General features: G+C 50.4%; 1 protein-coding gene across 1 annotated transcript in view; it reads left to right on the forward strand.

Annotated features, from left to right (window-relative positions):
- Scn11a (sodium voltage-gated channel alpha subunit 11) overlaps window positions 1-2,722 on the forward strand; it is a 108,685-nt gene extending 105,963 nt beyond the window's left edge. Inside the window, exon 29 of the mRNA XM_045136474.1 lies at window positions 1,698-2,722. Coding sequence (XP_044992409.1) covers window positions 1,698-2,722 — 1,025 coding nt within the window. The remainder of the gene's footprint in view (window positions 1-1,697) is intronic.
- Window positions 2,723-11,776: the final 9,054 nt, after the last annotated feature.

An 11,776-nucleotide genomic window follows, 5' to 3' on the forward strand; every position in this document is an offset into this window, starting at 1 on the left:
CACGATTGTCTGAAACAGACGAGAGTGTTCCCTTTTGTAGTGAATCCCTTGTTAACTTAAACCACAGGATGAGCTGGTATGAGCCATCCTTATCACAACTGCTTTGAGCCTACTCATAACCAGGATCATTCTATAGCGAGTATTTTTTTATTTTTATTTTTATTTTTTGTTGAGGCAGAGGCTCACTCTGGTTCAGGATGACCTGGAACTCACTCTGTAGTCCCAGGCCGGCCTCAAACTCACAGTGATCCTTCTCCCTTAGCCTCTCAAGTGCTGGGACTAGAGGTGAATGCCACCATGCCCGGCCTAATTAGTACATTTTTCTTAACCTTAGACAGGTGACAGAAAACAAAAGGTTTACGAAAGAAGAAGACGACATATACTTCACGCATTTTCTTTTACCGTGCCACAGCTCAAACCTTGGGCTGTGTGCATGCTACGCTTGTCCTCCAACACTTAGCCAGGTGCTCAACACTGACAAAGTCTTTGAATAACACACATGTGCACATGCACACACACACAACTTTGAAATTAGATTCTTTTAAAAAAAATTTATTGACAGCTTCCATAATTATAGACAATAAGTCATGATAATTCCCTCCTTCACCCACTTTGTCTTCGCAAATCCACTCTCCATCATATCCCCTCCACCTCTCAATCAGTCTCTCTCTTATTTTGATGAAGCACATCACCAATTAGTTCTCTTTAGTCATTAGAAGCGTTTTCACTGCCCACGACCCCTAATGACCTCAGAGGACCATCCTTGTATCACCTGCCTGCTTGGCGGGCAGCAAGAGGATAGGGTGACGTTTCAGGCCAAATATTCACCTTCTTGCACAAGGCCATGTTTGAGATGCTATTTCTGGGTTGTCACAACAGAGACAGAGTCTCCCAAAGTCATGCCTTGAGCTCTGGGCGGCGGGACATCAGCTGTCCCCGGAAGGAGCAGACTGTGAGTGTGAGAGAATCGCTGAGCAGCTTTAGGGCAAATATGAGGGTCCCGGGCCGCCCCGCCCTCCAGCCCCGCACACAGCAGTCCTTCCACAGTTGTCCACCCCGACTGCAGAAAGGATGTACTTAGATCCCTCTAAACCAATCAGCGACCCTCCCCTTTAGGGAACCCAGAGTTTCCCAATTCTACAGCTTTCCCCGGCACCCCAGGCTTGTGTTCTTACGACCCCAAAGTGCGCTTTAAGTGTTTTCCATTTTTGACCTTTGGCAAAAATGGGAATTTATGGTCCAAGTTGATCACGAGTACCCTTACTCACAAGGCCCGGATGATAGATAACCTTTCTTCTTTTTTTTATAGTTTTATTTATATTTATTTATTTGAGAGAGGGAGAGAGTGCGCTGGTCAGAGCCTTCAGTCAGTGCAAATGAACTCCAGATGCATGTGCATCTGGCTTAAGTGGGTTCTGGGTGGGGGGACTCGAACCGAGATCCTTTGCCTTTGCAGGCAAGTGGCCTTAACCGCTAAGCCATCTCTCCAGCCCCCGCTGCCCTTTCTTACACTGCCTCCTCACCAGTTTCCTGTTTTCCCATTCTCTGGCCTTTGGAACTGATTTTCCAAGTGAAGGCACGGACAGACGCAAAGCATCGTCACCAAGCTGGGGCCCCTCTGGGTTTCTGAGGCGGGTGTGTGGGGGGGCGGCGGGGGGGCGGTCTTGCTGGAAACTGACTTGGGTCCCCTTCTCCAGGTACCATGGTTTCGGTGCTGGAGCACAGCGACATCGCTTTCCCGCCCACCCTGTTCCGGATCGTGCGCCTGGCCCGCATCGGGCGCATCCTGCGGCTGGTGCGCGCGGCGCGCGGGATCCGCACGCTGCTCTTTGCGCTCATGATGTCGCTGCCGTCGCTGTTCAACATCGGCCTGCTGCTCTTCCTCGTCATGTTCATCTACGCCATCTTCGGCATGAACTGCTTCTCCCGGGTGGAGCCGGCGCAGGGCATCGACGACATCTTCAACTTCGAGACGTTCTCGGGCAGCATGCTGTGCCTCTTCCAGATCAGCACGTCGGCCGGCTGGGACGCGCTGCTCAGCCCCATGCTGCGCTCCCGAGCCCGGCCCGCGCCCTCCCCGGACACCTGCCGGCCCGCCGTGGCCGTGGCCTACTTCGTCAGCTACATCATCGTCTCCTTCCTCATCGTGGTCAACATGTACATCGCCGTGATCCTGGAGAACTTCAACACGGTCACGGAAGAGAGCGAGGACCCGCTGGGCGAGGACGACTTCGACATCTTCTACGAAACCTGGGAGAGGTTCGACCCCGAGGCCACGCAGTTCATCGCCTACTCGGCGCTGTCCGACTTCGCCGACGCCCTGCCCGAGCCCCTGCGCGTGGCCAAGCCCAACAAGTTCCAGTTCCTGCTCATGGACCTGCCCGTGGTCAGCGGCGACCGCCTGCACTGCATGGACGTCCTCTTCGCCTTCACCACGAGGGTGCTCGGCGACTCCAGCGGGCTGGACACCATGAAGGCGATGATGGAGGAGAAGTTCATGGAAGCCAATCCTTTCCGGAAGCTGTACGAGCCCATCGTCACCACCACCAAGAGGATGGAGGAGGAGAGGGGGGCCGCCGTCATCCAGAAGGCCTTCCGGAGGTACCGGCTGGAGGTGGCCAAGAAGGCCGCCGAAGACAGGCCGCCGTCACCGCTGCAGACGCTCTGCAACGGGGACCTGTGCAGCTCCGAAGTGCCCAAGATCAAGGTTCACCGTGACTGACCCCCCCCCCGCCCCCCTGCCCCCAACCCCAGCCTCACAGCTCTGCCCCCAGCCTCTGAGCTGCAACAGCCCGGGGTTTGCTGCATCCTCTGCCTCTGTCCGTTTCTTCCTCATTTTCTTTCCCGAAATACCCAAGCTGGTGGCAGCTCATGGAAGGAAAGGGTCTGTTTTGGCTTACGGTTTTCTTTTTTTCTTTTTTCTCAATTTTTATTAACATTTTCCATGATTATAAAAAAAATATCCCATGGTAATACCCTCCCCCCCCAATTTCCCCTTTCAAATTCCATTCTCCATCATATCCCTCCCCCTCTCAATCAGTCTCTCTTTTATTTTGATGTCATCATCTTTTCCACCTCTTATGACGGTCTTGTGTAGGTAGTGTCAGGCACTGCGAGGTCATGGATATCCAGGCTTACGGTTTTCGAGGGGAAGTTTCTGTCATGGTGGGGGAAAGCGTTGCAGGGCAGATAGCCAGTGTCCCACATCCACAGGGAGAAAGTAGCCAAGAGCAAGGGGGGCTGGGCTGCGGCCCCTCCAGGCTGCGCTTGCTCCGGCCAGTCTCCACCTCCTGGCGGGCGGACAATGTTGCAGAACAGCGCCACCAGCCGGTGAGCAAATATTCAAGCGCACGAGGCTGTGGGGACCACCACCTGGCTAGAAGTGATTGTTTCTGAATCCACTTAAAATGAGTCGCGGGGAGATGTAAGACTTCTTACCAGCCACTGGGATTTAATTTCATAAGAAAGAAGACACCAGAAAGTGATATAAAGACCTCCACAGTAATGGTAGCTTTGAAACACAGTTCAAATTCTGCTAAATAAATACATAGATAAATAAATAAAAGAATAAGAGGAGCTGGGGAGACGGCTCGGTGGGTAAAGTGCTTGTTACACAAGCATGAGGACCTGAGTTTGGACCCCCAGCGCCCATGTAGAATCACTGATAGTTCTGTATTCCCAGCACTGAGTTTGGACCCCAGCGCCCATGTAGAATCACTGATAGGTCTGTATTCCCAGCACTGAGTTTGGACCCCAGCGCCCATGTAGAATCACTGATAGGTCTGTATTCCCACCACTGGAGACACAGAGACAAGAGGGTCTCTAGAACTTTCTGGCTAGTTAGTCTAGCCAAACTGGTGAGCTCTTGGTTCAACAAGAAACCTGGTCTCAAAGAAAAAGGTGGAGAGCCACTGAGGAAGACATCCAACACCGACCTCTGGCCTCCGCATGCATGTGCACCCACGTATGAATAATATGCACATGCACACCCACATGCAAATAAAAGAATAAGAAGCACAAAACTACATTAAAATGTTTAATTGTATTCCTATGTTTCTTGATGCATTCATTCCCCAATACCACTTTTGTCTAATGGTTTTTCCCGTGGCAGTTATGTAGTTTGCCTCCTAGAGCTCTTTTGCATGCTGAGTGAAAAGTCAAAACCTGCCAATGAGTGAATACCTTAAGGCAGATTTTTTTTTTTAAACCAGCAGTAAATATTTTGCGTGTATCTCAAACCCAAAGGCACGGTCTTGACTTGTCAGTTACCACCCTGTCTTTCACAAGCTGCAATCTCTGTTACCTGTTTCACAAATAAATAGATAAATGAGACTTTGAGTTTTCATTGCATTGAGATGATGGACTAATGTTTCCCTCTTGTCTGGCGGCTGTGTGAGTACCAGTTGAACGGTGTCCTTTTCTTGGAATGAAAGCCGGGTGCCAGCAGTCTGTCTGATAAGTGTTTAGCAAATTGGCTCTTCAGGAGGAGAAAGCCTTGTGTTTTAGCACCCACTGATCTCTGCGATGTGAATATTCCCATTGTGCCTGGATCCCAGCTCCTGGCACGAGGTTACTGGATGTGGAGTTGGAAGGAGATGCTCATAACACATGCTCAAGAGCTGGCTATGGCCCACAATTACTGGAACCAATGAGGAACTTCCGTTTGACTCATGTTAAAATACTGCAGTGAGGCTGGAGAGATGGCTTAGAGGTTAAGGCGCTTGCCTGTGAAGCCTAAGGGCCCATGTTTGACTCTCCAGGACACACGTAAGCCAGACACACAATGGTGAGGCAAGCGTGCAATGCCACACGTGAGCACAAGGTGTCGCAAGCATCTGGAGTTCAGTTACAGCGGGTGGAGGCCCTGCGATGCCTCTTGCTCTCTCTCGCATATATATATATATATATATATATATATATATATATAATATATATAAATCTTTAGTAGGTGGATGGAGACAGCATCTGTGTGTGTTTATGCATGTGAATGTAGATGCATGTCTGTGTGTTTGTGTGTGTGTGTGTGTGTGTGTGTGTGTGTGTGTGTGTGTATGTGTGTGTGTGCATGTATGGAGCCCAGAGGATCATCTCAGGTGTCATTCCTCACAAATAGCATCTACCTTTATTATTTAGTGTTTTTTTAAATATTTATTTATTTGAGAGAGAGAGAAGCAGAGAGAGAGAGAGAGAGAGAGAGAGAAGGAGGGAGAAAAGTGGGTCCTCCAGGGCCTCCAGCCACTGCAGATGAAATTCAGATATGTGTGTCACCTTGTGCATTTGGCTCACATGGGTACTGGGGAATCGAACTTAACTGCTAAGCCATCTAAGCCATCAGTCCAGCCCTTATTATTTAGTTTTTGAGGTAGGGTCTCTCACTGGCCTGGAAATCACTTAATTAGACTAGACTGGCTGGTGGGTGAGGCCCAGGGGACTCACCTGTCTCTGCGTATCTAGCATTAGGATTGCAAGAATGCACACCTACACTTAGCTTTTTTTTGTTGTTGTTGTTTTGTTTTTTCGAGGTAGGGTCTCACTCTGGCTCAGGTTGACCTGGAATTCACTATGTAGTCTCAGGGTGGCCTCGAACTCATGGTGATCCTCCTATCTCTGCCTCCCGAGTGCTGGGATTAAAGGCATGTGCCACCACGCTCAGCTACACCTAGCTTTTTAAACTGTGTGTTCTAGGGATCAAACTCAAGTCTTTGCTCTTGCAAGCCAAGCATTTTACTACTGAGGCATCTCTCTGGTCCAAGAGATCATCTCTTAGCAAAAGTGGGGACATATGGCACACTGGTTAGCCACCCTCTCACCACATGCCAAGCCCTAAACTTAGTTCTGCTGCATGTGTGCATGATGTACCTATCACAGACTATCCCAGGTCTACTGCTGGATGTGCGCATGATGTACCAATCACAGACCATCCCAAGTCTACTGCTGGATGTGTGCATGAGGTACCTATCACAGACCATGCCAGGTCTACTGCTGGATGTGTGCATGGTGTACCGATCACAGACCATCCCAGGTCTATTGCTGGATGTGTGCATGATGTACCGATCACAGACCAACCCAGGTCTACTGCTGGATGTGTGCATGATGTACCTATCACAGACCATGCCAGGTCTACTGCTGGATGTGTGCATGGTGTACCGATCACAGACCATCCCAGGTCTACTGCTGGATGTGTGCATGATGTACCAATCACAGACCATGCCAGGTCTACTGCTGGATGTGTGCATGGTGTACCTATCACAGACCATCCCAGGTCTATTGCTGGATGTGTGCATGATGTACCTATCACAGACCATCCCAGGTCTATTGCTGGATGTGTGCATGGTGTACCGATCACAGACCATCCCAGGTCTACTGCTGGATGTGTGCATGATGTACCGATCACAGACCATCCCAGGTCTACTGCTGGATGTGTGCATGATGTACCGATCACAGACCATACCAGGTCTACTGCTGGATGTGTGCATGATGTACCGATCACAGACCATGCCAGGTCTACTGCTGGATGTGTGCATGGTGTACCGATCACAGACCATCCCAGGTCTACTGCTGGATGTGTGCATGGTGTACCGATCACAGACCATCCCAGGTCTACTGCTGGATGTGTGCATGATGTACTGATCACAGACCATGCCAGGTCTACTGCTGGATGTGTGCATGATGTAACGATCACAGACCATGCCAGGTTTACTGCTGGATGTGTGCATGATGTACCGATCACAGACCATCCCAGGTCTACTGCTGGATGTGTGCATGGTGTACCTATCACAGACCATCCCAGGTCTACTGCTGGATGTGTGCATGATGTACCTATCACAGACCATCCCATGTCTACTGCTGGATGTGTGCATGATGTACCTATCACAGACCATCCCATGTCTACTGCTGGATGTGTGCATGATGTACTGATCACAGACCATCCCAGGTCTACTGCTGGATGTGTGCATGATGTACTGATCACAGACCATGCCAGGTCTACTGCTGGATGTGTGCATGGTTTACCTATCACAGACCATCCCAGGTCTACTGCTGGATGTGTGCATGGTGTACCGTCACAGACCATCCCAGGTCTACTGCTGGATGTGTGCATGATGTACTGATCACAGACCACCCCAGGTCTATTGCTGGATGTGTGCATGATGTACTGATCACAGACCATGCCAGGTTTACTGCTGGATGTGTGCATGGTGTACCTATCACAGACCATCCCATGTCTACTGCTGGATGTGTGCATGATGTACCTATCACAGACCATCCCAGGTCTACTGCTGGATGTGTGCATGATGTACCGATCACAGACCATGCCAGGTCTACTGCTGGATGTGTGCATGGTGTACTGATCACAGACCATCCCAGGTTTACTGCTGGATGTGTGCATGATGTACTGATCACAGACCATCCCAGGTCTACGGCTGGATGTGTGCATGATGTACCGATCACAGACCATCCCAGGTCTACTGCTGGATGTGTGCATGATGTACCGATCACAGACCATACCAGGTCTACTGCTGGATGTGTGCATGATGTACCAATCACAGACCATGCCAGGTCTACTGCTGGATGTGTGCATGGTGTACCGATCACAGACCATCCCAGCTCTACTGCTGGATGTGTGCATGATGTACCTATCACAGACCATCCCCAGTCTACTGCTGGATGTGTGCATGAGGTACCTATCACAGACCATGCCAGGTCTACTGCTGGATGTGTGCACGGTGTACCGATCACAGACCATCCCAGGTCTATTGCTGGATGTGTGCATGATGTACTGATCACAGACCAACCCAGGTCTACTGCTGGATGTGTGCATGATGTACCGATCACAGACCATGCCAGGTCTACTGCTGGATGTGTGCATGATGTACCGATCATAGACCATCCCAGGTCTACTGCTGGATTTGTGCATGATGTACCGATCACAGACCATCCCAGGTCTACTGCTGGATGTGTGCATGATGTACCTATCACAGACCATCCCAGGTCTATCAAGGGGCTGGGCCCCAGCAGTCACCCAGGACTTCTCTAAGTACTGGTGATGCCCCCACAATGTCTAGACTGGAGACAAAGAACCACCCTCCTGATAACTTTAGCTGTGTCCAGACAGGAGGGAAAAGTTGATATGTCAACCAGCAGCTTGCAGGCTGAGCTCTGAGTCTGTGAGCCCAGCACTGGATCCTGAGGTGGGTTGAGAAATGGTTATCCTCACTGTGTAAAAGATCAACATGTCTGGGTATAGTTATATGTAGGGCCTGAGTCAGGTGACTTTTGTAGACAGACTTGTTCTCTGATAAGGGGCTGGAGAGTTGGCTCAGGAGTGAAGGCGCTTGCCTACAAAGCCTAATGACCCAGGTTCAATTCCCCATTACCCACATAAAGCCAGATGCACAAATTGGCACATGCATCTGGAATTTGTTTGCATCTGGAAGCCCTGGGACACCCATGCTCACTCTCTCTCTCTCTGTCTTTGCAAATAAATGGATACCATCATACCATGATCTAATATTTATCTATTGGATATAAATAAATAAATATCATTATACTATTATCTAATATTTATCTACTTGTTTCTGTGTGTCAGTCACTGGTTAAACATTAGTCATGAATCATCTCATTTGGACCTCACAACAACTAATACATAGGGAATTCCCCATTTAAAAACAAGAGAGCTGGGGGCTGGGGAGACATCTTAGACAGGAAAGTGCTTGCTGTAAAAACATCAGAGCCTGCATTCAGATCCCCAGCACCCACGTGAAAATACTTGGCCTGGCAGCATGCACCTGTAATCCCAGTGCCTGGGCTGGTGGAGGGCAGAGATGGGCAGATCGCTGGAGTCTGCCAGGCAATCAGTTTAACCCAATTGGTGAGCTAGGTTTAGCAAGAGATCTTGGCTCAAAAAATAAATACCCAAATATCCATTGAGGGAAACACTAAAATAATAATAATAATAATAATAATAACAACAACAATAAGGCAGGTATCCATTGAGGAAAGCACTTGATGTTGACCTCTGGCTTCTACACATCTGCACACACGTGCATCCATGTGCATACTAGCATGATACACACCCACACCACTCACACACAAAATAAAAGAAAAGAACTGAAATGAAATGAGGAAACAGTCTTAGAGAGTTTGAGCTTGTCCAAAGTGTCCCAGTGGGAGGTGCCTGAGCTCTGGGTTTCCTGTGGAGAAGGGGGTTGAGGGGTGGTTGAGATGGGTCACGGGGTCTCCCAGGTAGGACTTCAAGGACCCTGTAGTAGCAGCTCGCTGTCAAGTCTTGCCAAGCTGTCCTTCTGGCACTGGCCATTGGTTCTCCCAAATGACCCCTCTGATAGTGGGTGTTTCCTAGATCCTTAGCAAGTTTTTTGAACAGAGGGTTGGTCATCATTCCTGAAGGGGTGTGTCTTTGCTGGAGGTGGTGGAGGCGGGATGGTTCTGGAAGGATGGGATCTTACCCTCCCAGATTACCATCCAGGGACCTGCCTCCCATGTGTTCTGTGCAGAAACCCCAGTCATTCCCATATCCACCTGTCCACTCCCACATGGGTCCATTTGGCTAGCACTAGATATCTGCAGCCTCCTCGGAAGAGCCCCGGATGCTTGACTCTAGTGAGAGGTGGAGCTCCCCTTCCTTCACTAGATGGCAGCAAATACCCAACACGTCTTAGAGAGGCACAGCCATCCATGAGGGAGCCTGGCCCTTAGACAGCAGGACTGAGGGGGGAGAGCCAAGGCAGGAAGTGCCTTGGAGCATGCCGAAAGCTTGCTCTCTCAGGAGAGGCCTCTCCCTGGGCAAGCACGAAGAATGCCCCCAAGAGACTAAGATGCCGCTCTGAGCTGTGTTTCCTGGAGGCCACACCGACTGTCCACGATAAACAGTCCTTCGGGCCCAGAAAGCCTTCCCTAGCCCTTGCTCAGTCCACCCCACAGATGTGCCAAAGGACCGATACAGTAGTCTGTGTAACAGCCGCTAACCAGTGGCCATTAACCCAAAGGGCATAAGTGCTAATGAGGAAGAGATGAGACGAGTGTTTTGTGATGGTAATGCACTTGTGTCATGAGTGCCGTAAGCCAGGGCACCGCTCTGCTCTGAGGACGTGAATGGAGAAGACTTCAGGGCAGAGGGACAGCTGGGATGCGCCTGACAGACGGGCAGGGTTATCTGTGTGTGTATGTGTGCGCACATGCATGTAGAGGCCGGTGGTTGACTTCTTGAATTGCTTTCCCCTTTATTTCTTGAGACAATTTCTCTCCCTGAACCTAGGACTCATCAATTTGCCTAGACTATCTAGCCAGCAAGCCTAAGGACCCTCCTGTATCTGTCTTCCTAGTGCTGGGATTATAGTTCTCTGGTGGATTAAATTTAGAATGGCCCCCATAGACTCAGGTGTTCATGATTAAGCCTTACGCCGCATTCCCAGCTGGTGGAGCCGTTTGGGAAGTCTTAGGTGGAGTCTTCCTGGAGAAGGAGGAGGTATCGAGGTGGGGGGTTGACCTTGAGGTGTTATACCTGTTTGGTGCTCTGTAGCTTTTCTACATCCTTTCTACTGATGTGATGACGTGAGGCCAGCTGTCTGCCCCTGCTCTGACTCCCCTGCCATGATAGAAACTTCCCCTGAAACTGTAAGCTAAGATAAACCTTCTCCTTCCATAAGCTGCTTCCAGTTGGGTGTTTTGTCCCAACAACGAGAAAGTAACTGCTACAAGGTATGTGCCACCATGCCCAGCTTTTACGTGAGTGCTGGGGACCCGAACTCAGCACAGCAAGCGCTTTCCCAACGGGAGCCATCTCCTCAGACCTGACGGGCAGGACCTTGGCAGGCGGAGGTGGGAGGGCGTTAGCAGTGAGTGAGGTGGCCCCAGAAGCACGTCGAGAGGCAGGAGGAATACGGTAGTTTGAGTTAGACAACGCAGAGTGCAGACACTGGGCAGAAGCGGTGGGATTTGAGGAAGGTGCTGTGTGTGAAAAGCCTTGGATGTCAAAGGGAGTTATACCTCAGCTAAGTAATGGCGGGGGGTATTGACGGTGTTGGGACAGGGAATTTTAAAAAAACCTAGATAAGGTATGCAGCATAGAGCAGAAAGCAGCAATCATGCTGGGCCTGGCGGGGACGAGGTGATGAGCCGAGCATGGCACAGAGCCATGTGGGGCGACTGTGATGCTCTCAGCAACTGTCTGCCATGGAGGGCCCGGGGCAACAAGACAGGTGGCAGGGGACTGGCTCCGTGGGTCCCGCACTTGAACAAGTAGGAGGACTGCACTTCAAAGTTCCAAAACGCACACAAATAACACGGGTGGCTGCCTGGAACCCCACTTTGCAGGAGGCTGAGCCAGGCCATCCCCAAGGCAAGCTGCCTAGCTACACTAGCTGAATTGGTGAGCTCTGGGTTCAAATAAGAGGCTCTGTGTCAGTAAGCAAGGTGGGTCGATCTCTGGCCTCCACAGGCAACAAATGTGCCTCGCACGTGCGCGTGCGCGCACACACACACACACACACACACACACGCACACACACACACACACAACGGAGATGAAAGTACAAGTTGTCGAGGCATTGAGTAGAGGGCTGGCTGGGTTTTATTCATTCCTTTTTGCTTGTTTTCATGTCTAGGATAAAAAGCCCCCAAACCAGTTGAATTTGGTTTAATATGCCAGGTCCAAGTGTCCATCACCAGGCAGGCATGGAAACGGAGGAGAACAAGGTGTAGGTGGTATCCTCACAAAACAGTGATTTCTGAGCCCTCGGGAGCAGATGAAGACCAGACC

The sequence above is a fragment of the Jaculus jaculus genome, chromosome 17 (assembly GCF_020740685.1).
Source record: "Jaculus jaculus isolate mJacJac1 chromosome 17, mJacJac1.mat.Y.cur, whole genome shotgun sequence".
NCBI lineage: Eukaryota > Metazoa > Chordata > Mammalia > Rodentia > Dipodidae > Jaculus > Jaculus jaculus.